The 26,749-nt window shown below is 37.4% G+C and overlaps 1 protein-coding gene across 1 annotated transcript in view; it reads right to left on the bottom strand.

Annotated features, from left to right (window-relative positions):
• LOC150087940 (transient receptor potential cation channel subfamily M member-like 2) overlaps positions 1 to 26,083 on the bottom strand; it is a 409,197-nt gene extending 383,114 nt beyond the window's left edge. The window contains exon 1 of the mRNA XM_090369284.1: positions 25,947 to 26,083. Coding sequence (XP_090225410.1) covers positions 25,947 to 26,000 — 54 coding nt within the window. The 5' untranslated portion in view covers positions 26,001 to 26,083. The remainder of the gene's footprint in view (positions 1 to 25,946) is intronic.
• Between the last annotated feature and the right edge of the window lie 666 nt (positions 26,084 to 26,749).

The raw sequence follows: 26,749 nt of genomic DNA, 5'->3' as shown, positions 1-26,749 counted from the left end.
CCCTGAAACCTTTTATTTATTGGGCCAGGTTATGGCATTACCCTGACATTACATTGGACGTATACATAGAATATACACTATGTATCTGTACATAGTGTATATTCTGCTGTGTTCCTGAAGAAGTGGATATTATATATATATCGAACAGTGTCTTTTTGTGGAGCTTTTCAGAATTCGTGGAATTTGCTTTTACTGTGTTTTTGTTAGAAGATCAATTATTTCTTCAAACACTGAAGAAATTCTGCGTACAAGGGGTTAGGCAAACTGTAAATTAAGAAGTTTTGCTGATCCTAGTTCCTAGAATGGGATTTTCCATGGGATAGGTTCCCATGGTTAGAGAAGTTAGTCCACTTCTTCCTACTTTATTCTTGCTTTATTTCTTCTCACTTCTAATTATTGGAGGGTGCCTCTGTTGCTCCTCCTCTATTCTATCCTATCCATTTACCTCCACAGCTCCCAAACTTCTCCCTCTGTATTCCTCCTTTTCCACTTCATTCTTTTTCAGACACTCTCAGGTCTTATGCACTGGGCTTGCCCAGCAGGAGATAGTAGATCCTGGCCACCTCCACGTGGCGGTGATGGGGGGTGAGACCTAGTGACCAGATGTTACTGCTTCTCACCTGTTAAGAGTCAGGCACCGGCCGAAAACAACAACAGAACACATCATAACACTTACACGCCCAACACACTACATACAAATGGCCGGTTTTGGCGCAAGCTTCAACATAAGAAGTACAACAGCGGCTTTTGGGGGAACCCTGGGGTCCGCCACAACAACACATGAAATATCCCTGAAATATAAACTTGCAAGATAAGTCAATACTATTCACGCTGTAAGGCATATCAGAGTTTTTGACTTTTGTAAGCAGTAATTTACTTCCTGGTGGGATGCTGGTGAATGTGCACCAGCATCCCACCAGGAGCGTGCATTACGCAGGTAATGTGGGAATATGCTTACCAGTCGTTATTAGTAAGCTTTTTAGAATGCAGCATGACTGTATGGAATATGAGCTGAACTACCTACATGATGTCGCTGTTTCCCGTCACACTTTGTGGCTTTTTTTACTTGGAATTCTCTAATATACTCAAACTCAATTAGATAACTCTAATTGTGCTATTTTATTCCCCAAATTAGGTGGTTGGTGGCCGCCACTCTCCCAAACTCTCAAATGTACTAGTAGGTACAAAAGATCGGGGACTGGGTTATATCATTTGGTAAATGTTACGGAGGTTTCATATTAATGTACTCTAAAATTGCTATCAAGAATAATAGTAGCGTACGCTGCTAATCAGTTATATCAATATACAGTATTATTATGGATAACTGAATGTTTTTCAAAACGTATCTAATTTTAGCTTTTTTATGGCCTGTTGAAAACCGTTCTTGAATGTACGTTTGTTCTTATCTCGAGTTTTGCGTCTTCAAGACGAATCATATATCATTCGAAGAGTCTCAACCAGGAAGCGAGTTTATGATATAAATCAGAATTTAATGAGTTAATTTTTAAATAATAAATATTAAGGCAATTAATGGGTTTGCGAAAATGACTAACTGACATTGTAAATTAGAATATTATAAGCATAAAGATAACAGTTTAACTAGTAGTATAATGAATAAAAGTGTCCCAAGTGTTTTTATTACATCGGATATACGTCAGCAAAATCAGACATAGGCGGAGTATTTTTTGGTTTTTTTTCATACCTTTTCTAACTGTCTTGATTCTTTTCACAAAAAAATTGAAGGAAGTGAAATAAATGAGAGCTATTAATAAAAAAAAAGCATATCATCCAGAATAAAATTTACTGCTTACATCAAGTTAAACTGGAACCTTAGTTTTGATATCCATAATCAACCCACATTTATTCTTCGATCCACTTGGATTAACATTAACGTTTCCATCACAAAATCTGGCATACCTCCATGTAAAGTAAAATAAGTTGGGCAATGTACAGAGTGCGTTAAATTTCTAGCGCATTCGATTTTTATTTCTTAAATTAACTGAATTTTTCTTGGTTAAACTTTAGAATATGGTGCTTACCCATGAAATTTTAGGACTAGAAGTGATAGACATGCCCAGCTCTGCCGACTGCTTCGCTATGATTGGGTGCTGAGAACTGAGGTTCTGCGTTAGAGTGAACGCCATTCTGCAAACGAGTAGAGCCAGCAGGAATACGCTGCGCAAGCTGAGAAACTTGACCGTCCTTTGTAGTAGAAGTTTTTTTTTAATAGACTTTCATTTCGACTAATGAAAGGTTATGTTAATTTAAGCTACCAAATAGGGACAGATTCCTGCGAAAACCGGTGTCTGTAATCTTCAGTGTACAGTACTAGTGAAAAAAAGGTTATGTTACGCCATCAATTCGATCCAGATTCAAGCGAAAAAAGGTGTTCGTTGGTTTTTCCCTTTTTTTTTTTTTTTTTTTGGTAGTTGTTGGTGCATCGGCTTCTGTGGCCATAGTGCACCTCCCAAGGTTTTTGCAGTACTTTGATCCAAGCCCGAGGCAGGATTCGAACCCGCGACCTTTGGGTTGCCAGGCAGGCACTTTACCCACCTGGCTAGCCCGGTCGGCGGTTTTCCCTTGAATCCGTCACGAATTGGTGGCGTAAACTAACCTAACCTTTTTTCACTAGTCGAAATAAAAGTCTACTTAAAAAAAAACAAAAAAAACTACACCTCTATAATCTTCCAATCAAATATGTTCTTGCTGTTTTATTGACTTTGAGGGCGCTTTCGGTTCCCTCTGGTGGGAGAGTGCCCTCAGGTCACTGCAAATGGCAAAGTGTGATGACTACCTGTTCAAAGGAGGACCGAAAAATTAGAGTATGTGCAAAGCATTTATAATGCACGACTACCGTTTCCAGAGGATGCCCTGAGGGTTTAGTCTTGGGACCTCTCTTCTGGAATGCAGTGCTAGACCAGTGGCTGACGAAAAATAACGAAGGGTTCATCAAAGTTGCGTATGCAGATGACCTGGTGGTGGCTGTGCAGGAAGGATCAAGACAAATTCTCGAACTTTTTTGTTCGTCAGTTTTGAATGATTTATTGGCATGGTCGGGTTTAAATAAACTAAAGATTTCTGTCACCAAGACCAATTTCATGGTTTTTAAACACCACTTCGATTATGGAAGGCCGACAAAGGTAACCCTATATGGTACTCAAATTCCATATGTACAGAACACCAAGTATTTGGATTTAACTTTAGGTGATCGTCTCAGGTTTCATGTACATGTCACTAAAATCAATGAAAAAAATCAAAACGTTTGTAGCTCCAGTTGTTAGAATTTCCAGCAAGGAATGGGGTTTATCTAAAAAAAACTCTGGTATTGTACTACAAGATGATAATTCTTCCCATTGTGGTTTATGGTGCTGGTATTTGGTTTTTGGTCGGCTGCTACCAAGGTTACAACTAAAGCTAAGCTTCTGTCCCAGCAACGTACAATGCTGCTTACAGTTATACACGCTCCCAGGACAGTGTTGACAAATGCCTTGCAGGTTATTGCAGGTACCATACCCTTGGATTTATACATTATTTTCCGAGGTATATAATAAAACTTAAAGAAGGGAAGGCCGTTACAAATACTGAATATCACCTCTAATCCAAATAAAAACATAAAGGAGAAAAAAAGTAAAATTTGGGGTGAGCAGGGGTAGATTTAGGCATGGTCTTTATGGCCTGCAGCCCAGGGCCCCGTTCAATCAAAGGGCTCCCTTCGCGGTCAAAAAAATAAACATAAAAACAATTTAAATTAAAAATTTAAGAAAAAATAAATTATACAAAATTTTTTTGTACCTAGATAAAGTTTAAATCGTTAGTTTGCAACACTATTGGATTTGAATAAAATATCAAATATCAATGTTTTAAATGACAGTAAATACGGCTCTGTATTCTATCGCCTCTGTCGGCAGTCGGTAAAATCAAAATATACTTTGTCATTTGTCAATTATGCAAATAATGTGGCAATGTCGGAATGGGAGTGCAAGTCTTGCCCCTCTAAAGCGTGTTAGCTTAGCGTAGTTCTCACCGTGTGACATTTGAGGTTATGTATAGTACAGTATAGTTGAATATTAAATAGTCATTCGCTGGGTGAACTGTTCAGGTGCTTCGTTTCTTCACTGGTAAGTATCGGCAAAGTTTACTAAATAAATATGTTAAATCACTCTCCGGAAATCTTTTGTCGGCACGTAAATTCGATCGTTTTTTTGCATTTCGTCGAAATGAGTCATAATAAAAATGACACCGTTTATTTGAAGTAAGCGGTAGGCACTAGTAAGCAGCGTAAGCTATAAGCTTGCCTACTTGACAATGACAACTAACCTAATATGGTGGTGGATTGTTTTTTTTTTTATTTCTTTTCAGATTAAATAAATACCTAAAAAAATGTCTGGTAGAAAATATAAAAGCGGAGCTGAAAAACGAAAAATACAATTAAATAGAGAAAAAGAAAGAAGTAAATGTGCCAAATTTGAATTTTTTTTTGTATTGGAAAATAAAAATGAGAATCTAAACGATATAGGTGCAGTAATAAGCGAAAGAGAGAGTAACTTAACCGAAGAGAAACAGAAAAAACAACAAAATGTATAACAATAACGAAGAATTACTAGAACTAGAATCACAACCGAGAACCTCTAAAAACAATGTTGACGTTGACGGACATTCAGTACCAGACAAAAATATACAAGCCCTAGACGACGACCAGTTCTCTGAAGTCTATGTTGTTGTTTTGCAAGATAGTGATAAAGAGGCAGAAGAGGCTTTAGAAAATGTGGGGTTGCTCGCTAAATATGTGACGTAGGTTTGTGGCCTACATAGTTAAATGATAATCTTATTAATCACTGTCTCTCACATGAAATGACTTACTTCCAAAATAAAGATAAAAAAATATATATCCAGTTTCGATAAGGAATTACAAAGAACAAAACAGATCATTTTCAAATAAGTACTTTAGGAAAAAAATTAAAAATGGTCAATTACTGGAAAGATCTTGGTTGTGCTATTCTACCAGTGTGGGAAGAGTTTTTTTTGTCTAGTCTGCAAACGTTTCTCTAAAATCCCTTCTCAATACACAACCGGGTTCTCTGACTGGAAACATATAGGACCTTGTTTAGAAAGTCACGAAAATTCTAATGAACATAAGAAATCATTGTTAGTATGGTTAACAAGTAAAGAAAATAAGTCTGTTATTGACAAGCAGTCGCAGGAGCAACTAAGAAAAGATACGGAATATTACCACAATGTCCTAAAACGTGTTATTGAAGTTGTGAAATATTTAAGTGTAAGGAGCTTAGCATTCAGAGATCACGAGGAAATATTTGGCTCTTCGCACAATGGCAATTTTATGGGGGCTCTGGAATTGCTAGCAGAGTTCGATCCATTCATGCGCGAACATATCCAACAACGAGAACTGCGACCAAAGCCTTTCATTTCGTACTTATCAAAAACAGTTTATGAATAAATAATAGAGATTATGGGAAAACAAGTAATAAAAAAAATTATAGCTGAAATAAATAGTGACGATGCAAAGTACTACTGAATTGTAATGGACTCGACACCAGATTTATCCCACGATAACCAACTAGCTATTATAGTACGATATTGTTTTGAGGGAAAAATGTATGAAAGATGTGTATCTTTCATCAAAATTTGTAGTCACAGTGGCTTATCTTTATTCAATTCCTTACAAGAATTTCTAGAAAAAAATGGACTGCCACTGGATAATTGTAGAGGACAGTCTTTTGACAACGCAGCAAATAGTCCGGCCGATACAATGATGTGCAAGCACATCTCAAACAAAAAACATAAATGCGCTGATTATGTGCCGTGCGCTGCACATTCCCTAAATCTAGTTGGTGGGGAAGCAGTTAAACTTGCAACTCAAATGTGAACTTTTTTGGAACAGTGCAACAAATACAGTATATGTTTTATTTTCTGCAACTACTCATAGGTGGAAGCTTCTAAATCGTGAAACAAAACTAAAATTTTCGATAAAACGTTGAAGCCAGACTAGATGGTCTTGTCACTATGATGCTGTTAGAGCTTTAAAAAATAGTTACGGTGATATCATGAACATATTAAAAACGTTTAGTGACAATATGGATGAGAAACTTGATTTTCGAAGAGAGGCACAGAATTTATATAATAATTTGGCGAAACTTGAAACTGCGATTTTAATTGTTTTTTTGGGAAAAAAATTTAGAGAGATTCAATTTAGTTAACAAAAAAGTGCAGACCCCAGGCTGGCTTAGACATATGTGAAGGTGAGAAATTAATTACTTCATTAGATGCGTTCGTGAGCAACGTACGAGAACAATCAGATCAGAAACTAAACGAATACGAGGAGACAGCCAAAAAATTAAATACTAGTGTAGAAAAAGAATAGTGATTTAAAAAAGAGACGTAATACTTCAAAATTTTCGGATAAATCTACAGAGAAAGTTTCGCTAAATGGAGCAGAAAAATTTAAACGGGATACGCTAAACGTTGCATTATATAAGTTGATTATGGATTTATACAGAAGAGGCCGTGCCTATGGGGAATTTAGCAAAAGATTAAAATTTTTAATGGATTTGCAAGACATTAATATCGAAAATATTGACTTGGAAAGTGCACGTAATGTTGTTGATTATTATTCGGATGACATAGACGAACATTTAGTCAATGAATGCATTCAGTTAAAATCCTCCTACTTACACACTAAGCCAGACTCATGCGATGATATATTCAAGCTAATTTATGAAAAGAAACTTGTCGATGTTTTTCCGAATTGCTATACAATCTTAAAAAAATTTTTGGCGTTGCCAATCACCAGCTGTGAGGGAGAGCGATCCTTCTCCAGGATGTCCTATATAGAAAACAAATATAGGACAACAATGACGAATGAAAGATTAAATTATTTATCAATTCTTTCCATAAACTGTGGTTTAACCAAAGAATTACAATGTGATGATCAAATAAAAGAATTTGCAGCACAAAAATGCAGAAGAGTTACTCTTTAAATGTCTTTAATGTATTAAAAATACTTGCATTATATAATTCCTAGAATGTTTTATTTATTTTATTTTTAAGAATAAGTATTATTTTTGTTTTTTTTTTTCTTAGTCTTTATTCTTGACCTGAGAATTTGTTGTTTCGTTTTTTATTTGTTTGTTACTAAAAGTAATATCTAATATATTTTATTTATGTTTGATATTTGTTACGTATACAAAACCTTTTTTCATTATAACTGTATATAAAAGTTTGTATATCCAAGTGCATCAAATAAAATAAAAAAGTTCTTCAATGTCTGTTGCCTATAATTTTTCCTATTTAAAAAAGGGTAAAAAAACAGTTTTTCGACAAAATGGCGAATGAGTCGCCACAACTAACCCAAACTTGGTTTAATTTGGGTTAATTGGGTAGGTCCCCAAACAGTGTTAGTCCAGGGCCCCCAATGTTAACGGGCCGCCCTGGGGGTGAGCTTGTGAATTGCTAGCAGTAACGTTGGGATGTGAGTGAGTTTGGAACCATTACAAGAGGGTTCATTCCAGCTGTAAACTTTGCAATGAACAAGAGGGTGTCTTCTTGGGTTGCTCCCACCATGACGACGAGTTACTTAATCACTGGGCATGGCTTAAGGGCCAAACTATTTGAAAGAGGATTAGAATCTGACCCCTACTGTTCGAGTGGTGAGGTTGAATCTTGGAGACATATCATCCTTGAATGCGGACTGTATGCTTCAGACAGGCAGGAATTACTAAATAGGTTACAAAACCTCACGGAGAATAATTTACCTTTCTTGGTTAAGAGCTGGGACGTCTTTTCTTTGCTTCAGAAATTCTCGGCCAAAGTTTTTAAAAGAAGACAGGAGTTAAGAACTCTATTTCAGGATACCAATTAACGGAAGTGCTGCACATTTGACGACAGAATGCTTGCTGTCGTCAAATGCAGTCATCTTCATTGGATGTTTCTAGATTATAGTGCGAGTTGATCTTTCGCTTTTGGATACCCAAATGCAGGCTTGCATTTGTGGATGGACTCCAAGTGGAGATAATGTTAATCTAAGTGTTAATGTTAATGTCATTCTAAGTGTATGTATGTATTTGCTATTTACATGTAAATAATTGTATAATGTTGCTTTTGTTTCAACAAGTATACATTGTTCCTAGTTGGAATTTTTTATTATTTTTTTTCGCTGGCCTCCAAGTCTGGGCAGCCTCGGGGACAGCATTGCTGGCACCTACCGGTATAGCACTTCATCCGGTGGGTGTGGGATTTGTGCATTATAGCACCCACAGAAATTCGCTCTCATCCCATCTTTTTTGCCAGACAACAGTAAATTCCCTCCAAAGCCTTTTCTTCTCCCTTTTAAAGTAGCTGGCTGGGTCAGTCGTAATTCCAAGCATTGTCTTAGACTGTTCTTTTTTTAGGTAGTAAATCAAACCCCGAAAAGCAATATATAAATCTACAGGAATCGCCACCAAGTATTTGGAGTGTGTTGCTTGAAACAGTCCTTGGAATATTATTGATCGTCAAAAGAACTGATCTTTTTGTGGAAATAAGTTTCTGTTTCACTTTTACCTTTGATACTTTTTGGTACCAAACACTTGCTACGTATGATATAATAGGCAAAAATATGGTTTTATAGTAAAGATTCAAGGTTTTCTTTGTTAATACCCTCTTTCCTTGAGAGCCCTCTTTAATACCCTCTTTCCTTGATAACTGAGGCTGTGAAAAAACGGATTTTGTCCCTGAGTTTTGACACATGAGGCAGAAAACTGAGTTTATCATCTAAGGTAATTCCCAAATACTTAGTTTGGGCTACATGGTATTTGGGTATTATTTAGTCGGATTTTAGGGGGCGGTCTGTTGTGGCTAAAATGGTTCTTAAAAGTCATAAAATTGGTTTTACTGGGGGATATTTTCAGTTTGTTGACTAGCCCATGACATCAAGTCATCCAAGATAGGCTGTATTTTCTATTCAGTTATTCTCCTTGTGTTTCATCAGCAACGATCACCAAATCATCCGCATAGGCTATCTTACTGATATCATTGTGTTCCCGCGTTAATCATTGATCCAGCACAGCGTTCCAGAGGAGAGGTCCCAACACTGATCCTTGGGGATCAGTGTTGGGACACTCTTGAAATCTGAGCCCAGTACGTAAGATGTTTTGCCACCACCTTAATATGTCTGTCGCTATCCTCGACTGATACTTCTCTTGACCTGTTGGAACTTGGATTGCAGGAGGACATCTCTACCAGAGAAGTAGCTACGAATCAAATTGTACAATTGGCGTGAGCAGGCAGCTGTGAGGAGCCGTGCCAGGGCACTGTCCCATCAAACAGTGTCGAAGGCCCCCTCGAAATCCACGAAGACAGCTAGCTCGAATTTTGCTGCAGAGTTTTCAATATGGAGAACAAGATCGAAGAGGGCTTCCTCGCAGGACCTCCCAAGGGTAAAACCGTATTGGTGAGGTGAGATCAGGTCTTTTTCTATGAAGAGTATTGTAATTCGCTGTGCTATTAATCTCTCAAGGACTTTCCCCAAGTTTGCTAGGAGGGCTATAGGCCTAAAAGCACGTGGGTCCATCAGTGTTTTGTTTGGCTTCTTGATGAGGCGCACAAGTGCCAGTTTCCACACTCCGGGGAAGGTACTTTTGTAAGAACTATTCTTACACTTATTTTTAGAATTTATAGATTATCAAATTTTAATAAATAACTAAGTTAAAAACAGTGAAGCACTCAGCAGAATTGTTTGTGCTGTTTACTCTTCGAAAGTGAGAGATTAGTGTAGCAGCAGGAGGGACGCTGACCAGATTATGATACAATGGGTAGGCCAGTTTGACGCAGTTCGTGCCTACAGAAAAAAATAGGGCTGTGGCTGCTGACGGTAACGGGGGACAAAAGAACGCCCACATCCCTAAAGTGGTTCCATCTCCATCCAAAAGGAAGACCCAGATCAGTAAACAAACCCAGATCAGTAAACAGACTCGAGATGTAAACAAAGTACAAACAGGCCGACATGGGAAGCACTCAATGATTTCACAGGCGATGTCTTGTAAGGAAGCGTGAAAGAAGAGGTAAGTGAAATGGTCATCCCAGGATAATTTCTAGAGATTGGTTAGAGCCCGGATGTTGTGAATACAAAGAAAGGAGCTGTACCTATCAGACGCGGGTCCAGGCGAGGAGAAAAGAAAATTAAGCGAATGAAATTCAAGATGAAGAGAGAGAGAGAAAAATATGATTGGATGGAAAATAAGCGAGAGTTGGAAACAAAACTCGGATGCGAGAGGGAGACAGGAAGAAAAAAAAAAAAAAAAAGGAGAGCCCGAAGGTCAGAGTCCCGAAGCGGAGGAGAATCCCGGGAAGGTGCTTGAGAGTGGCTGAAGGAAATTCTGGGAGTGTGGGAAATGCATATAGAAAGTTCCGGAAAGATGATAGTATAGTGGGAAAAGAAAATAGCAAAGGCGGAAAGATCTGAGTAAGGAAGGTCGTTCGAGTTATCCACTGTGGAAAAAAAAGCAACAGTCCTGGAGGAAGATCCTGTGGCAATAGGAACGTCTGAGGTCGAGCCGGGAGCACATCTAGCGAGTTTGCGGTGGCCAGGTCCAGTGAGGAAATAGCTGAAGAAGCAAAGCTGGAAAACTCATGCAGGTGGTAGAAAAGGAATGCAAGTAAGTTTATATAGAATTATTATTAGCGGAAACGGTGTTAGAAATAAATAAACGAAAGAAAAAGTAATGGACAGGACATTTAGTAAAGAACTGAAACCAAGGGAACAGAATATATTGTAAGTGATAGGAAGTAGAGTCAATAACTTGGGAGAAAGAGAGAAAGAAAGTGTGTGTTACTCATCTGTGATTAGAAGTGTCTGAGAACAAGGAAAGTTGTTAAGCCTGAAAAGGCTCAAATGATTGTGTTGGTGAGTTATTAGCATTCTGTATAGCAGATGAGGAAGTTACAATTATGGTTAGAAGAACAAAGATGAGTGTAGACATTATAACATGTATAGTAATAGTTGATTGTTGTAGAATTTCGATATTATGAATTATAAAGTGTCTGTAAATATCTTGTGAAAAATAAATCTAGTTTGTTGTTTTATCTTGAGCTTATGTTGTGATATTGACACCAACTATTAACAATTAGTGGTACGAACTATCCAAACTAGGGAAGCTAGAGTAAAGAGAAAAATAATAAAATAAAGTCCTTAGAACTTGGATCTTCTGATAAAATTAATGGATAATATATATTATGCAGCAGGTAGCATGTGGGCCTTGGAAGGAAATTGAGGACCCCCCTTGCTTCAAGAAAAGAAAATCAAATAAATTTCTTAAGCATCGGCCTAATGAAGGTTCCAAGGAGGGATATGAAAATATATATTGTGTATAGATAATATATAAAGAGGAGATGTAATAATAAAAAATATAAAGAGAATAAAAAGGAGAGATAAAATAAAGTAAAAATAAAAGACATCCCCCCCCCACAATTGGCGAGTGCCAGCCAGAATTTTTCTCACAGTTGGTGATAGCTTCCCGAAATCGGATAACAAAGATAGTTCCCCCAAAAGTGACTTATCCAGCCTGGAAAATTTGGCCTTAGAGTGTTGGAGAGTGATAATTCTCCCAGGCAAGGAGAACCAAAGAAAATAGTTACTGAACTATGCATCAAAATCAGTTGGCGAGCCAGAAAATTAATTTGATTTATTGAAGGTGTAATTTATTGTGATTATAATCCATTCAACAGGTAGATGATTGAGTAATTGAGGTTAATGATTATTGGTTGATTAACTGTGGTTAATTATTGAAGATTGTTTAATTTTCTTGAGAGTTGAATTAGTATTGATTATTTAAATTGTAGTAGATTAACATTGATTGTTTAATTAAGGTTGATTAATATTGAAGGTTTAAGTGAAGTGAATTATTATTAATTGATTGTTTAATTAAGGTTGATTAATATTGAAGGTTTAAGTGAAGTGAATTATTATTAATTGATTAATGGTAGTTGATTATTATTGATCAATAAATTGTAATTGATTATTTGTGATTGCTTAATGGTGCTTGATTATTGAAAATTGTTTAATTGAGATTGAATTAGCATTGATCATTTAGTGAAGTTGATGAGTATTGATTGTTTAAAGTGAAGCTGATGAGTATTGATTGTTTAAATTGAAGTTGATTAGTACTGATTGTTTAAATTGAAGTTGATTAGTATTGATTGTTTAAATTGGAGTTGATTAGTATTGATTGTTTAAATTGGAGTTGATTAGTATTGATTGTTTAATTGGTTAGTCAAAATAGAAGTTTTGTTTAATTGAAATAATCGATAAGATTATATATTTTGGAGGGTATATATTGTAACAATGCTTCTAAGATCACAGATGGCAACTAGCGAGAGAGATGAACGGGAGAGGGAGAGTTCCGTTGAATTAGGCGTGCACTCGAGTGTAGGTAATAAATTTAAAATGAGCAAATACCTGAAGCCATTTAAGGGTGAGCCCACTGAAAGGGTAGACGTATTCTTACGTAAACTAGAAATAGTCCAAGAAAATGAAAACTTAGGGGACATAGAGGTTGTGGCGTTGGCAGAATATAAGTTAGAAGGTGAAGCCCTAGTTAAATATCAGCGAGCTACACAAGTTACTGACGTAGACACACTTAGGCAATTCGGGGAAATATTGATAAATCTGTTCCATAAGAAATACACATTTATGGAAGGTATAGATTGTTTGAATAATTGCGTACAAACAGGTAAGGAGACTGTAGAAGATTTCCATAGGAAGTTCGTAGAAGTGAAATTAGCCACTAAGAGCGAAACAGAGGAGAAACAGACATTAGATAAAATACTAATGGCCCAATTCATAAGCGGGATGAAAGAGAAATACAGGAAAGAAGTCCTCAGACGCAGCCCATCTTCTTTGGCACACGCCCTTATAATGGCACGTGATGAGGAGAGACTAGAGATGTATTTTAAGAAAGAACGAAAGGAGAGTGTATACCAAGTATCTATAGAGAATAAGAGCCTTCGGCCGGACAAAGATGATGGTCCGGAAAGAAAAAATCTGGAAAACCAGATCGAATTGCTCGGAAAACAATTGGCCGAACTGACGGCGGTAGTGAGTAAAAGGGTTAATTCGCAGGCCGGAAGCAATACAGACAATACGGGGTCAATGAACCGGAAACGTGAGAGGGAATTAGTAAATTTTGAAGGGTTTGGCAACGAACGGTACTGGCCGAAACGGTGTTTCATTTGCGGTGACAGAGAACACTTCGCAAGACAGTGTCCACTCAGGAATAGCCAGAGGGGTTATCAGGAAGGCACCCACTATCCATACGAGCACGCAGCAGGTCGGCCAACTCAGACGCGAGGGAAAAGGTCAAATGGTAGGAGTGAACGTCTATGGGACAGGAGAACAAGGGAGGCTGAAGATCAAAGACAACACATACGTGTCAATTCTTTAGATTACAGGCAAATTAGACATAAGTCATTTTATGCAGATGAGGATAAAGCAGGCCGGAATAAGGGAAGGTAAGCAATCAGAGAGGTAAGTTCCAGGACAGTAATCATTCATTTCGTGTCACACCGAATAATAGAAAATTTGATCACTGTCTGGTAAAATGCTATAGCTGTGGTAACTATGGGCATATAGCTAGATTTTGTCCAGCACGAAGGGTACATCACAGGGCCGAATACAAAGCTGATGACCCAAGAAAGGCATGGAAACTGAAGAGGGGTCGGTTCTATCCATGGCGCCCAGCAAACCTGAAACCCAGGCCAGATGCAAGCGAGAATAGACCAAATAGGGTCGAGGTTAGTTATCAGATGACAGAAAATGATGTTAAAAGTAAGACACCGACTGCAGTTGTGGAAGCGAATAGAAACGTAAGGAAAGGCAATGAGAGGCAAATGCAAAGAACGAGTCGAAGGTTACCGCAAAGAAAAAAAGGTGTTGATAAAGTTCTTATTGCACAGGAGGAGTTAAGAAGATTAAGGAGAAGGAGAAGAATTAGAGAAAATGACGGAACAAGGCAACAGGCAGAAAACAAAATAGTGCATGTGGGAATAGTAGAATTAACAGAAAAAGTCAGACAAGATTCAGGTCAAATATCTCAAAAGGGAGAGAGACTAGAAAATAAAGATCACAGGCCTCGAACGGAAGTAGCAAACCGCAGCAGAATCAAAGGACAGTGGAAAGAAGGATTTGTGAATCAAGGTGCAGAAAGGGCAAATAAACTGAAAGAATCAAACAGACTCCAGCAATTGTATTTAGTGGGAGGATTAATTGATGAGTACTTGGGATGGGAGTAGAATTAGTAAGTGCAAAAAGTAAATTAAAAAAAAAAAAAATGTATAGAGGGCTACTCTTAAGCAAGATAAAGGGATATGTATTTATATATATAAATAATAGGTAGGGCAAAGATTAACAAATTAGTGAGGAGGATTGGTCGGTATAGGAAAAAAAAAAAAAAAAAAGGAAAACGTTTTTTTTTTTTTGACGGAGTGTTAGGGAATGTAAGAACTATTCTTACACTTATTTTTAGAATTTATAGATTATCAAATTTTAATAAATAACTAAGTTAAAAACAGTGAAGCACTCAGCAGAATTGTTTGTGCTGTTTACTCTTCGAAAGTGAGAGATTAGTGTAGCAGCAGGAGGGACGCTGACCAGATTATGATACAATGGGTAGGCCAGTTTGACGCAGTTCGTGCCTACAGAAAAAAATAGGGCTGTGGCTGCTGACGGTAACGGGGGACAAAAGAACGCCCACACCCCTAAAGTGGTTCCATCTCCATCCAAAAGGAAGACCCAGATCAGTAAACAAACCCAAATCAGTAAACAGACTCGAGATGTAAACAAAGTACAAACAGGCCGACATGGGAAGCACTCAATGATTTCACAGGCGATGTCTTGTAAGGAAGCGTGAAAGAAGAGGTAAGTGAAATGGTCATCCCAGGATAATTTCTAGAGATTGGTTAGAGCCCGGATGTTGTGAATACAAAGAAAGGAGCTGTACCTATCAGACGCGGGTCCAGGCGAGGAGAAAAGAAAATTAAGCGAATGAAATTCAAGATGAAGAGAGAGAGAGAAAAATATGATTGGATGGAAAATAAGCGAGAGTTGGAAACAAAACTCGGATGCGAGAGGGAGACAGGAAGAAAAAAAAAAAAAAAAGGAGAGCCCGAAGGTCAGAGTCCCGAAGCGGAGGAGAATCCCGGGAAGGTGCTTGAGAGAGTGGCTGAAGGAAATTCTGGGAGTGTGGGAAATGCATATAGAAAGTTCCGGAAAGATGATAGTATAGTGGGAAAAGAAAATAGCAAAGGCGGAAAGATCTGAGTAAGGAAGGTCGTTCGAGTTATCCACTGTGGAAAAAAAAGCAACAGTCCTGGAGGAAGATCCTGTGGCAATAGGAACGTCTGAGGTCGAGCCGGGAGCACATCTAGCGAGTTTGCGGTGGCCAGGTCCAGCGAGGAAATAGCTGAAGAAGCAAAGCTGGAAAACTCATGCAGGTGGTAGAAAAGGAATGCAAGTAAGTTTATATAGAATTATTATTAGCGGAAACGGTGTTAGAAATAAATAAACGAAAGAAAAGGTAATGGACAGGACATTTAGTAAAGAACTGAAACCAAGGGAACAGAATATATTGTAAGTGATAGGAAGTAGAGTCAATAACTTGGGAGAAAGAGAGAAAGAAAGTGTGTGTTACTCATCTGTGATTAGAAGTGTCTGAGAACAAGGAAAGTTGTTAAGCCTGAAAAGGCTCAAATGATTGTGTTGGTTAGTTATTAGCATTCTGTATAGCAGATGAGGAAGTTACAATTATGGTTAGAAGAACAAAGATGAGTGTAGACATTATAACATGTATAGTAATAGTTGATTGTTGTAGAATTTCGATATTATGAATTATAAAGTGTCTGTAAATATCTTGTGAAAAATAAATCTAGTTTGTTGTTTTATCTTGAGCTTATGTTGTGATATTGACACCAACTATTAACAATTAGTGGTACGAACTATCCAAACTAGGGAAGCTAGAGTAAAGAGAAAAATAATAAAATAAAGTCCTTAGAACTTGGATCTTCTGATAAAATTAATGGATAATATATATTATGCAGCAGGTAGCATGTGGGCCTTGGAAGGAAATTGAGGACCCCCCTTGCTTCAAGAAAAGAAAATCAAATAAATTTCTTAAGCATCGGCCTAATGAAGGTTCCAAGGAGGGATATGAAAATATATATTGTGTGTAAATAATTACATATACAAATAGGAAAATAATTAAAATATTCTCATCCCCCCCCACACTTTCTTGCAGGCATATGTTAAACAGCTGTAGCAAGCGCAGCGGTCTGATTTTGCAAAAACGAAGAATGAATTCGTACTCTATAAGATCAATATCGAGGCATTTCTTAGGATTAATCTTCTTGAGTGCTGCTGTTGGCTCGTCCAGAGTGTAGGGATCAGTTTCCTCCTGTGGGATGTACCGCTCATTGGCATGCCGAATCTCTGTGTGTTTCGGGGAGGTCGACCTGGCTATCATCAGGTGGGAAGTTTATCCAAAATTAGATTGGCTGCATTAGTCCAGTTAGTTGTTTCTTAAGTGCCATCCAGAACTTTGAAGTGGATTTCCGGAGAAAAGATTTTGTCCCTATTATTTTAGAGGCCAATCCCCATGGGTTTCTCGCATTTGTGTCTTTGACAAAGTTTGTCCATGTCGCTTTTTTCCGTGTCGCAATTTCTTTTAAGTATCTATTCTTTGTGGAGATGTATGTTCTATAAAGTTGTGCAACTTCCTGTCTGGGGCAGTCTCTGTGTAGCTGGAAAGGGGTGCATGCACCGGGGCGCCAATGTTCAAGGGGCGCCTGAAAACCTAAATCTTACATACACATATGAAAAAAAATTTAAAGGGGGACGCCAAACTTCAACTGGCACCCAGGCGCCAAATTGCGATTGGCACCCCGGGCGCCACATATCCTAGGAACGCCCCTGACCTTGATCAGAGGATAAGACTTTCTCACATTGAAATGGATAGTCGGAAGCAATCACTAAAGATAACTCTTTAATGAATGGCTATATAGCCATCTGACAGAACTACGATATGTATAGCAACAGCGAGCAGAAAAACCCTTCAAATAATGAGTCACGCAGAAATTCGAAGGATAAGCGGTGATATGCAATGCTGGAAGTCAGTTTAGAGAATAAAAGTGTCGCATTACAACGATAGCAGAACATGACGTGTAGGGATGAATAATCTGCACAGTTCAGGAATCAAACAGACATACAAGCCACATGGGGACACAAGCTATGCCCGGACACGCCTGGGTATGGCTTGTGTCCAAATATCACTTTCATTCAGATTGTACTGCATCTAACGATGAGTTCGGTGGTAGTTTGATGATACAGGCCTGTTTTATATGGTTTAAATTTGGTCAGTGGTTATCATTGATAACAATATAAATGTGTTGTTTGTTGTGACATTCTGAATATATTTTACTTACATTGCAAAAAGTGGGGTTGTAATTTGAATCAGCACGACAACGCTCATAGAGTGATGTCAAACGAACTGTGAATTGTAGAGCTCCTTGAACGAATACATAGGAGGGCAACGAGACTGTTGAATGGAACAACGGGTTTTGCCCATTCAAAGAAAGCACTAAGTTCTGCAAATTGTAGTGTCTGGAGACGAGGCACCCGCAAGGTGATCTGATTGAGGTGAGGAAGAATCCCATCAGCATTGAGCTTGCTCAATGCTGATGGGATTCTTCCTCCTGCCCAGGTTAGTCGCCTGAGGGGACATAAATTCAAATTGAGGAAAGACAGTTGTAGAAGTTTGCAGCTTAAATAAATTCAAGACAGAACTAGACAAACATTTGGAGTTAATGGATGGATGAAATGAGAAGGTGTTTTTTTTTTTTTTTTTTTTTTTTTATTGGCTAATGCTATATAAGCTTGCTTTTTTTTGCAACATATGCCCCTACTAAATGCTAATAAACCTGATATTTCTTGGCCAAATGTGAATCCAGTGAAACACTGTTGGGATGTTTCAGAACAACAACTGGTAGCCAGAACAAGCCGGAGGCGGCGTCTTGTTCTGGTTCTCAGCACATTGGTATAAGCAACATCCTCCCAAGACCTCAGTTCAAATACCGTCAATGAAGCGAGGAATTTTTATGGGCTTTTTCATAACGTGGCTAAGTTAATTGGTCTCAGGCGCGAGTAGCATGTTTTTTTTCTCCTGGAAACTTGGGTTTTTCGTTTAGAAAACAAACAAATCAACCACAGAATACACGCAATTTACAGATATGATATTCTAACTCCTCATAGCCTTAGTAATTTTGACGCTTAATACACAAATTACAATAACCTTCATATGTATTTCCTGAAAATAACAATCGACAGAAATTCAAATTTAGTGAAGTCACTAATTTTAATTTACTCAAGTCTGGACATGAGTAAATTAACCCTATCTGAGCATGCAGCTAGAATAATATAGTTTCTATTATGGTCCACAGCCTTAGTGGAGAAATAGGACAAAATTCCAGCCTCTATATACTAAAAATTTACAGGTTCTCCACCCCCTCTCTCCACCCTATTCCATTTCCTAATGAAATGGCATTTTTTTTTTCATTTATTGTTCCTTTGCGTTTTGGTGTTGCGACTATTATATTGGTGAATATCTCAATTAAAAAAAAAAAAAAAAAAAGGAAACATTATACTGACTTCCAAGTTTGTTGAACATCGGTGTTTGAATTGGGCAGGATAATTCCCCAAATATTATTCCGGTTGACAAGTTTATTTCTTTTTTTAAATTAAACTCAAAGTGTCGAAGTATTACATCCATAATAAATCGTGGCATCTGAAAGTCAGAAACAACTAGCGTATAATGTTTGCATTTGTTGGGAAATTAGTGGCGAAATTACCATACCGCCAGGTCCGCCACCTCAGGGGAGAGAGAGGTAGAATTTATAGTTTATCATCTGGATACGTTTTTGAGAAAAAAAAATAATAATCTTGTTTTAGTCTTAAAATACGGGAGATGGATAAAATAACAGAAACACCTGGTATATGAAAGCAGTAGTTTTTATAATAGCTGCATGACATATTTATGTACATGCAGTGATGTTTTTTGTTTTGTTTCTTGCAAGTAGTACAGTACAGTATAGTAATGTGAAAGAAAGACAGTAAAAGCTAATGTTTATTTAGAGGTGATATAAAAAGGTACATGAAGAAAATGACCGAGCTCTCTGAATTCTAAAGAGGTCAAATTAAAATTGCTGGTGCACGTTTAGCAGGGCATCGTTGAATAAAACTACTGATTTATTTAATGTATTCAGAGCAACTGTATCGAAAGTAATGTATGCATTCACTACGTATGGAAAAAAACAAAATCTGATTATGATGAATTGTGGCAGAAAATCGAAGCGCACTGAAAGAAACCGCTGGACACTGAAAAGGATTGTACCCTAAAAATATAAAACTACTGCCTCGAAAGTAATTGCAGAACTTAATGTGAGTTTCAGCATTGGTCAGGGAATGATCACCGCATATCCCAGCCCGGATAAAGGGTTGAGAGTTGACGTCAGGAAGGGCATCCGGCCGTAAAAGCATGCCAAAAACAATAAAAAAAAAAAAAACGCTGACCCCATATATAATGCGAAATATATATGGGGTCAGCGTTTATATATAATAAAGCTGAAATTTATGGCGGAGCCGCTATTGCCAAAGGCACTCGTTATAGATGGCAATACAGTACTAGAAAGTGAATGAAGTGGTGTAAGGAGCACGGAAATTGAACATTTGATGATTGCAAACATGTGACGAATTTTCAGTCACATGTTTGCAATTATCATTTACACTTTTTCCAACATCAGGGAGAGGTTACGTTAGCGAATGCCAAAGGAAGCACATCATCCTGACTGTCTTGTCCCAGCCGTCAAACATGGAGGAGAATCAACACTGATTTGGGCAGCAATATCTTGGTATTCTGAGATTCATCATATGGTGCGAACATTGTTTTCCTCAAACGATGCCATGTTTCAAGATGATAATGCTCCAATACATACAGACAGACGTGTTCAATCTTGGTTTGAGGAGTATGAAATTGAGGCTAAGCATTTCCCATGGTCTGCACAATCACCAGTTAAATGTTATTGAGCTACTGTGAGCATGTTTAGACAGGAGAGTGAGAACAAGATTTTTCTCCAACTTCACAACTCAAGGAGCTTGAAACGTTCCTCCATGAAGAATAGTCTAATGTTTCTCTTAATACAGTTCAAGATTTATTTGAATCTATTCCGCATAGAATACAATCTGTTTTAAAAGCAAAGGTGGCACATAATCATATTAGAGTACTGTAACTCTTATCACAGGTGTTTCCATTATTTTGTTCACCCTCTGTATTAGCTTCCTGGTTGGTATAATTTTCTAATTCGAGCACTGCATCCTCGCAAAACCGTAGCCGAGTGATCCAGTAAAAGGGTATAGAAGTACGCGCGCTGTGCGACCATTATTCAACCCGCATGACTACTAAATACGGTAATGTTTGCGCGTTTCTCTATCTTTTGAACTCCTCTGACCCTATGTGTAGTCATTCCAGAGTAAAAACAGAAAAATGTATATATTTATTAACTGTATAATTCTAGCAAATATAATGTTACGAATAATTACCAAAAAAAAAAAAAAAAAACAATTCATTCCCAAAGATAATTTTTAATTCACTCATTCAGAGAGGTCAATTTGTTTTTATTTTTCCCCGATAATTACCACAGCAGTTACCAGGCTGATGTAAGTCTAAATATTTTACTTTCAATTTTTGTCCGAAAGTAATTGCACCGAACATATTTTTTAATAATAATTTTAAAAATTCTATTATAATGCCCACCATAGCTGTGAGCAACATTAGCCTTAGTTGCTAATGCTCCTAAAAAAACCAAATAACAATAACAACCATAGCTGTAACATAAATATTCAAAATATTAATAAAGTAATTTATATATACTGAAAAATAGCTTCCTGACTGAAACTACACCCTCTCAATCACGTCAATTCAATGAACGAAACAATGTGGTTATATCTATAGTAAAGAGGATTTCTGTAGGCTGTTCAAGGTCATTCACCCTACAGTTCTACCCATTCTCATCATCAAACTAGGTCTAAGAAACGCACCACTAAGCAGTCGACACCACGAATTATGTGGGTGAAAGGGTATACAGAATGAGGGAGAAAAAGAGCAGCTAACGAATGACCTCCAACCATCTTTAGAATCTCTCTCCACTTTAGGAATTCCCATAGAAGCGTTCTGTACTGGCACAATATCACTTATTTTTAATGTGAAGCACATATTGTTAAGCGCATATTGATTTAAAAAAGGTAGCTCTTGGCGATAATATCATCCCATTATTGTGCTATACATACTCGTATAATATACGTTGTTTGGAGCAAGCGTGAAATAAAAAGTTCAGGAACAACGATATGATTGCTCATGAATTTGTCAAAGAGTTTACGTGTTAGTAAATTAACGTGAGAAACCTGTTACTTGTGAATGTCACTATTAATTAAGACAAGCTACAAACAATAATTTTATTGAAGTTTACAATATTCTAATGGATGAGCCAACTGCTTCCAAGGTAACGTATATATACGTATCGTTCTATAGAACCCCACTATTTGATGGCTATTTAAGAGGAAACTGACTCGAAATTTCTCGCAGGATCAATAAAAATTATTATATATTACTTTCCACAATACTTCGTAAACCACTGCTGATTTTTACTTTCGAATTTACTATTAGAGTTCCTCTTTGTTGTGGGGGATGCTTACGACATTTTTGAAACAAATACTGTATAGTACTTTCACTTCCATAAAGGTTATTAAGATTAGTAATAATAATCCGAAAATAAATTAAAACTTTGAGTTAATGATAATATATTTAGGCCCTCGAATATAGCACAGCGGTTATAACTTCCCCTTATCATAACCAGCTCCCACAGCGGGTGATAAAAGACTGAGTTCAAACTGTAAATGACTTGAGGAATTTTTACGGGCTTTTTTTCGCAACTTGGTTAGTCGGTCCCAGGGGAGTGTTGCATTGCTCTCCCCCCCCCCCAGAAACTCCCATTTTTTCGTCCAATTAACCAAAGAACACACAAGCAACTGCAGATACAATAAACAGTTATATACTGAAGCCTCAACGCCCGACTTTCTTTGCCGCGTAATAATACTTTTTTCCGCGGTGATTTTTATTGGGATTTTATGTGAGCTCACAACACGAATCGAACTATGCGTATTTTAAGGGTTAAACTATAACAATAGCAGTGAAATATCACCATATATTTATACGTAATAGAAGAAACTACGAAAGTAGTATAAATGGCATCGATTTAATTGTATCTCATATTGTGACTACCTTCACGAGTTACCATGTATTGCATTACCTCGAATAAGTCATACTTCACCAATAGAAAAGACTATTGTTACTTATTCTAGTGGGATACCACCACCCAGACATCACAGTTTGTAAAATGGTATGGGATAAGTAACTGTGTTATCCACATACTGTCCTATTAGACTTAGGAAAGCAAAAAGGTGGAGGAAAGTGATAGTAGGACATGAAGAAGAAGAAGAAATGCCGGGGCCAGTTACTCCTCACTAATAAATCCATCGAATAGGCAACGCTTCCCCATTAGGGAAGCCTATTGTTACCCATTCTCGGTAATGAGAGTCCCCATAAAGACCCTCCCCTAGCCAGCACCGTTTCAAGGCTTGTTGGCCAATCATTGGTAGGTGGGTAGATATCCCGGTGTCGCAATCATGCCAACTCAATTGTGAAGTATATTCCACAATATGAGAGATATCAGTTGGTGTGTATAGTAGTAATACTAATAAAATAAACGCACAAGGCGAAGTTACGAATTGTAATACACTATAACGATAGCAGTGAAATATCACTATATATTTATCCGTAATAGAAGAAACTACGAAAGTAGTATAAGTGGCATTGAGTTACCATGTAATTTAAGAGTTAAAACAGCTAAGTTTGTTTAACAGCGAAAAATCAAAGGCATGACTGAAACAAATTGGAGCAGAATGGTATTAAGGGTAAGTTGCTACAATGGATAAAAGGATGGTTGAGTGGGAGAAGACAGAGGGTGGTAATCAATGGGCGCTGCTCCTCGTGGACTAATGTTATTAGTGGAGTCCCACAGGGTTCGGTGTTGGGTCCACTGTTGTTTTGTATATTTATCAATGATATTGATGAAGGTATATCAGGCTTAATGTCGAAGTTTGCAGATGATACAAAGGTTGGCAGGGTTGTTAATGACGGTAATGGCAGTGTGCTACTGCAACAAGATCTAGAAAATTTGAGAAGATGGGCTGAGAAGTGGCAACTGAAGTTTAACATTGACAAATGCAAAGTACTGCATATGGGTAGAAGTAACCCCAGAGGAACGTACCAACTGTGTGGTACTACACTTAGGGTGGTAGAAAATGAAAAAGACAAGGAGTAATTCTCTGCACAATTACTCCCGGGTCTTACTTCTGAACAATGCAGACAAGCTGCAAGAGCAGGTCATGGGGTTTTGTCAATGATATACAGGAATTTTGCTAGCAGGGGAAAAGAGGTGCTTGTTCCTCTGTATAAGGCAAAGTCAGGCCACGCCTTGAGTACTGCGTACAGGTCTGGAAGCCTCATTTTAGGAAGGATGTAGATTTGCTTGAGCGTGTACAGAGAAGGGCAACAAGATTGGTGAGGGGAATGATGGATCCTCTTACCAAGAGAGGCTTAAGTTCTGCAAATTGCAGCGGCTGGAGACTAGGCACATGCGAGGTGATCTGATTGAGGTGTATAAGGCCTTGAATGGGTTGAGCACTGAATTCTGATGGGATTCTTCCATTTGTTCAGATTATGAACATAAATTCAAATTGAGGAAAGACAGCTGTAGAATAGATGTGCGGAAATTTGCCTTTAGCCAGCGGGTGGTTAATTGCTGGAACAAACTTCCATCTGTCATTGTGGAAGTTGATAGGTTAAATAAATTTAAGGAGGAACTGGACAAACATTTAGAGGGAATGGTTGTGTGAATTTTTTTTTTTGCTGATTCTAGTTTCATACGCTTGTTTTCTTGTATCGTATGCCACGATTACTATTACCAAAGCAAAATGTTATACTTAATTCTTAAAAAAAAAAAAAAAACGAAATACGTTCAGTACATAAGTTTTTATATATAAAATATGACCGTACAACGTACTGTACGGTCCGCCTGTACAACGTACATTTAATTTATTGTTTTATGTTCTAATGTCATAATCAAACGGTTGCAAATAGCCGCTATCATGAATACTTTACTAATAAAACAAGAACTGTCCGTTACTCAGTTGCATCAGAGGTTAGTGCTAACATCCAACGTTATATAACAAGACAGGAAAAAATGTTCTTTCCTTCCCTTCTGTAAACTACTCTTTAAGCATCAGGAAACATAATTAACTGTCCTAATTAAGGAACACTATACAAGAAACCCTTTGTTATCCACGTTACATACGTAACTTCCTCGGGTGGCGTTACTTTCGCAAACATCAGGAATGCTCTATTTCGAAAAATGGAAAACTACTGGATTATTTCTTTTTTACTTTTCGAAAACAAGGTTATTCGGTTGAGTTGAGAAATCAGCCGCAATTTTAAGTTGCTTTTTAAACTACTAGTTTTGTGTTTGCTTGTTTATTAGTGACGAAATTGCTCCACGGTATATGGTATCTGGAAACCACGTTAAAAAAGAGACAGCTAAAACTGCCAAAAAAGATATGTGCCAAAGACAGCTGATTATCTCATTTCGACATCAGGTCAGCTGAGAGACAGGTACAAGAGAAACAAATTACGAATCTTGCTTGTCAAGCTTACACTGTGGATGGGGGAAAAAAAATTGAGATTTTGAGGTTGAGGAAGGACATTGGGAAGTGGACATCATCATCAGTTAAAACTGAAAATTTGAAATATTGATATACATCATATGTTCCATCATATTTTCAGTGATCTAGCCTGGATGATTTTTTGTTATTATCAGTATTTCTTATTTCAGCATGGCGTACTCTAAGGTGGTCTGCCATATTTGGATCCCTCCACCACCATGCGTGCATCCACTGGCTTCAATGTTGCAACTTTTCAGTCTTTCTAACACTGTCAGCCGGTCGAAATATTCCCTCCCATCCATCCTAATAATAACGCACACATGTCACTAACTTCAATTAGGGGCGGACTGGCCATGTAGAGAATATGAAAAATTCTGCATGCCTCTGCTGAAAACAAAATTTTTTAAGTACTAAAAGACAGCTATAATAATAAAACCGATTAGAAATCATCCACACTCAAAGTCTGATGGCAGTTTTACCCCTTATTTTAATACAGTACATCAAATTGAAACTAAAGCACAGAGAGAAATTTTCTAAGCAAAATTTTATAATACATTAATTATAGAATGTATATGTGCAGTATATATGATTATGTATGTGTACCAGTTACAGTTACATAATGGTTGATTTCTCATACTTTGCAAAAGTCATTAATCTCTTCTGTTTTTTTTTTTTTTTTTACCACATACTTATTTACTATTCTAGCACTCGTTCTGTCACAGCACCCTGTACTAGAAATAGGCCAGGTCGAAGCTCAGGAAGTAATAATAATTAGCTATAATCAATAAATCTTTATATTACGTATTTGGATTGTTTTCATTTTTATCACTTTACTTTCTATTATCGAGCTAATATCATATCAGTTCCGGGGGCTGCTTGTAGTTTCCGGAAATCTGAATTTTTCTAATTCAGATTACACAAAGCGCACACTTCTTCATCATAGTGCATCTTTATACTGTAGGTTAGGTAAATTATGTTTATAATCGCATGCACACGTTTACCGTATCCACAACAGAGCTAAATTTTCAATAGCGTCTGCGCAGAAGTTACAATGCTTAAATATCAGCTTAAAACATACCTTCTCATCCGATTCCTCTCCCCCCACACAACTAGAGATGTTACGACAAAACATGACAACCAAATTTCACATGAGATGCGGCATAATTTTCTTTCCAGAAGCATTACCGTATCGCCACAATTTACCGCACTGTACTTCATTGAGCTTGTGAAGCGCATGCCCAGAGTTACTACTGTCGTCTAATAATATACTGGAAGAAGCGTTTTTGTTTCAGCTCCCACTTTGCAGTGATAACGAAAAATCTCTTTTTTGGATACCAAAAAACAGCTGAGAAAAATAAAAACAGAATTAAAAAAAAAAAAAAAAAAAAACGCTCGTTTTATCACAGCGAGCACGAACTATATCTTAAACGCACGACATACTCCACAATATTTAACACAATTAATGTGCAGACGACTACTCTTCTCCTTTTTTTTTTTTTTTTTTTTTATCGATAGTAATATCACCCTGCTTTTATCAATTTCGTTTAGGATGACTTCAAGATAAATAAATAAATAGGAAGGGGATAGTATCATTTTTATAGAGAATATATACACCTCTGATTAATGACTGTTTATCGCCATTTGTTTCGTGCCATCCAATTTCATCACGGCGTCGCCTGTTTTTCAATTAAGGGAAGAAATATTGGAAGAAGGCGATAATCCATATTTGACTGCAGAATCATAGTTCTGCGTTCGTCTCGGGCCTGTTACCTCATCAAACAATCTGAATTGTGGTAACACATACAGTAAAATCTCGATTATTGGGGTTCCGAATTAAACGAAATAACAAAAAAGAAATAGCTACTTGAAATCGGTTACAGG

Source organism: Mastigoproctus giganteus, chromosome 3 (genome assembly GCF_048544385.1).
Source record: "Mastigoproctus giganteus isolate SK-2022 chromosome 3, ASM4854438v1, whole genome shotgun sequence".
NCBI classification, from domain to species: Eukaryota; Metazoa; Arthropoda; class Arachnida; order Uropygi; family Thelyphonidae; genus Mastigoproctus; species Mastigoproctus giganteus.
Note: the sequence above shows the minus strand (reverse complement) of the source record. Positions and strands in the feature narration are given on the sequence as shown.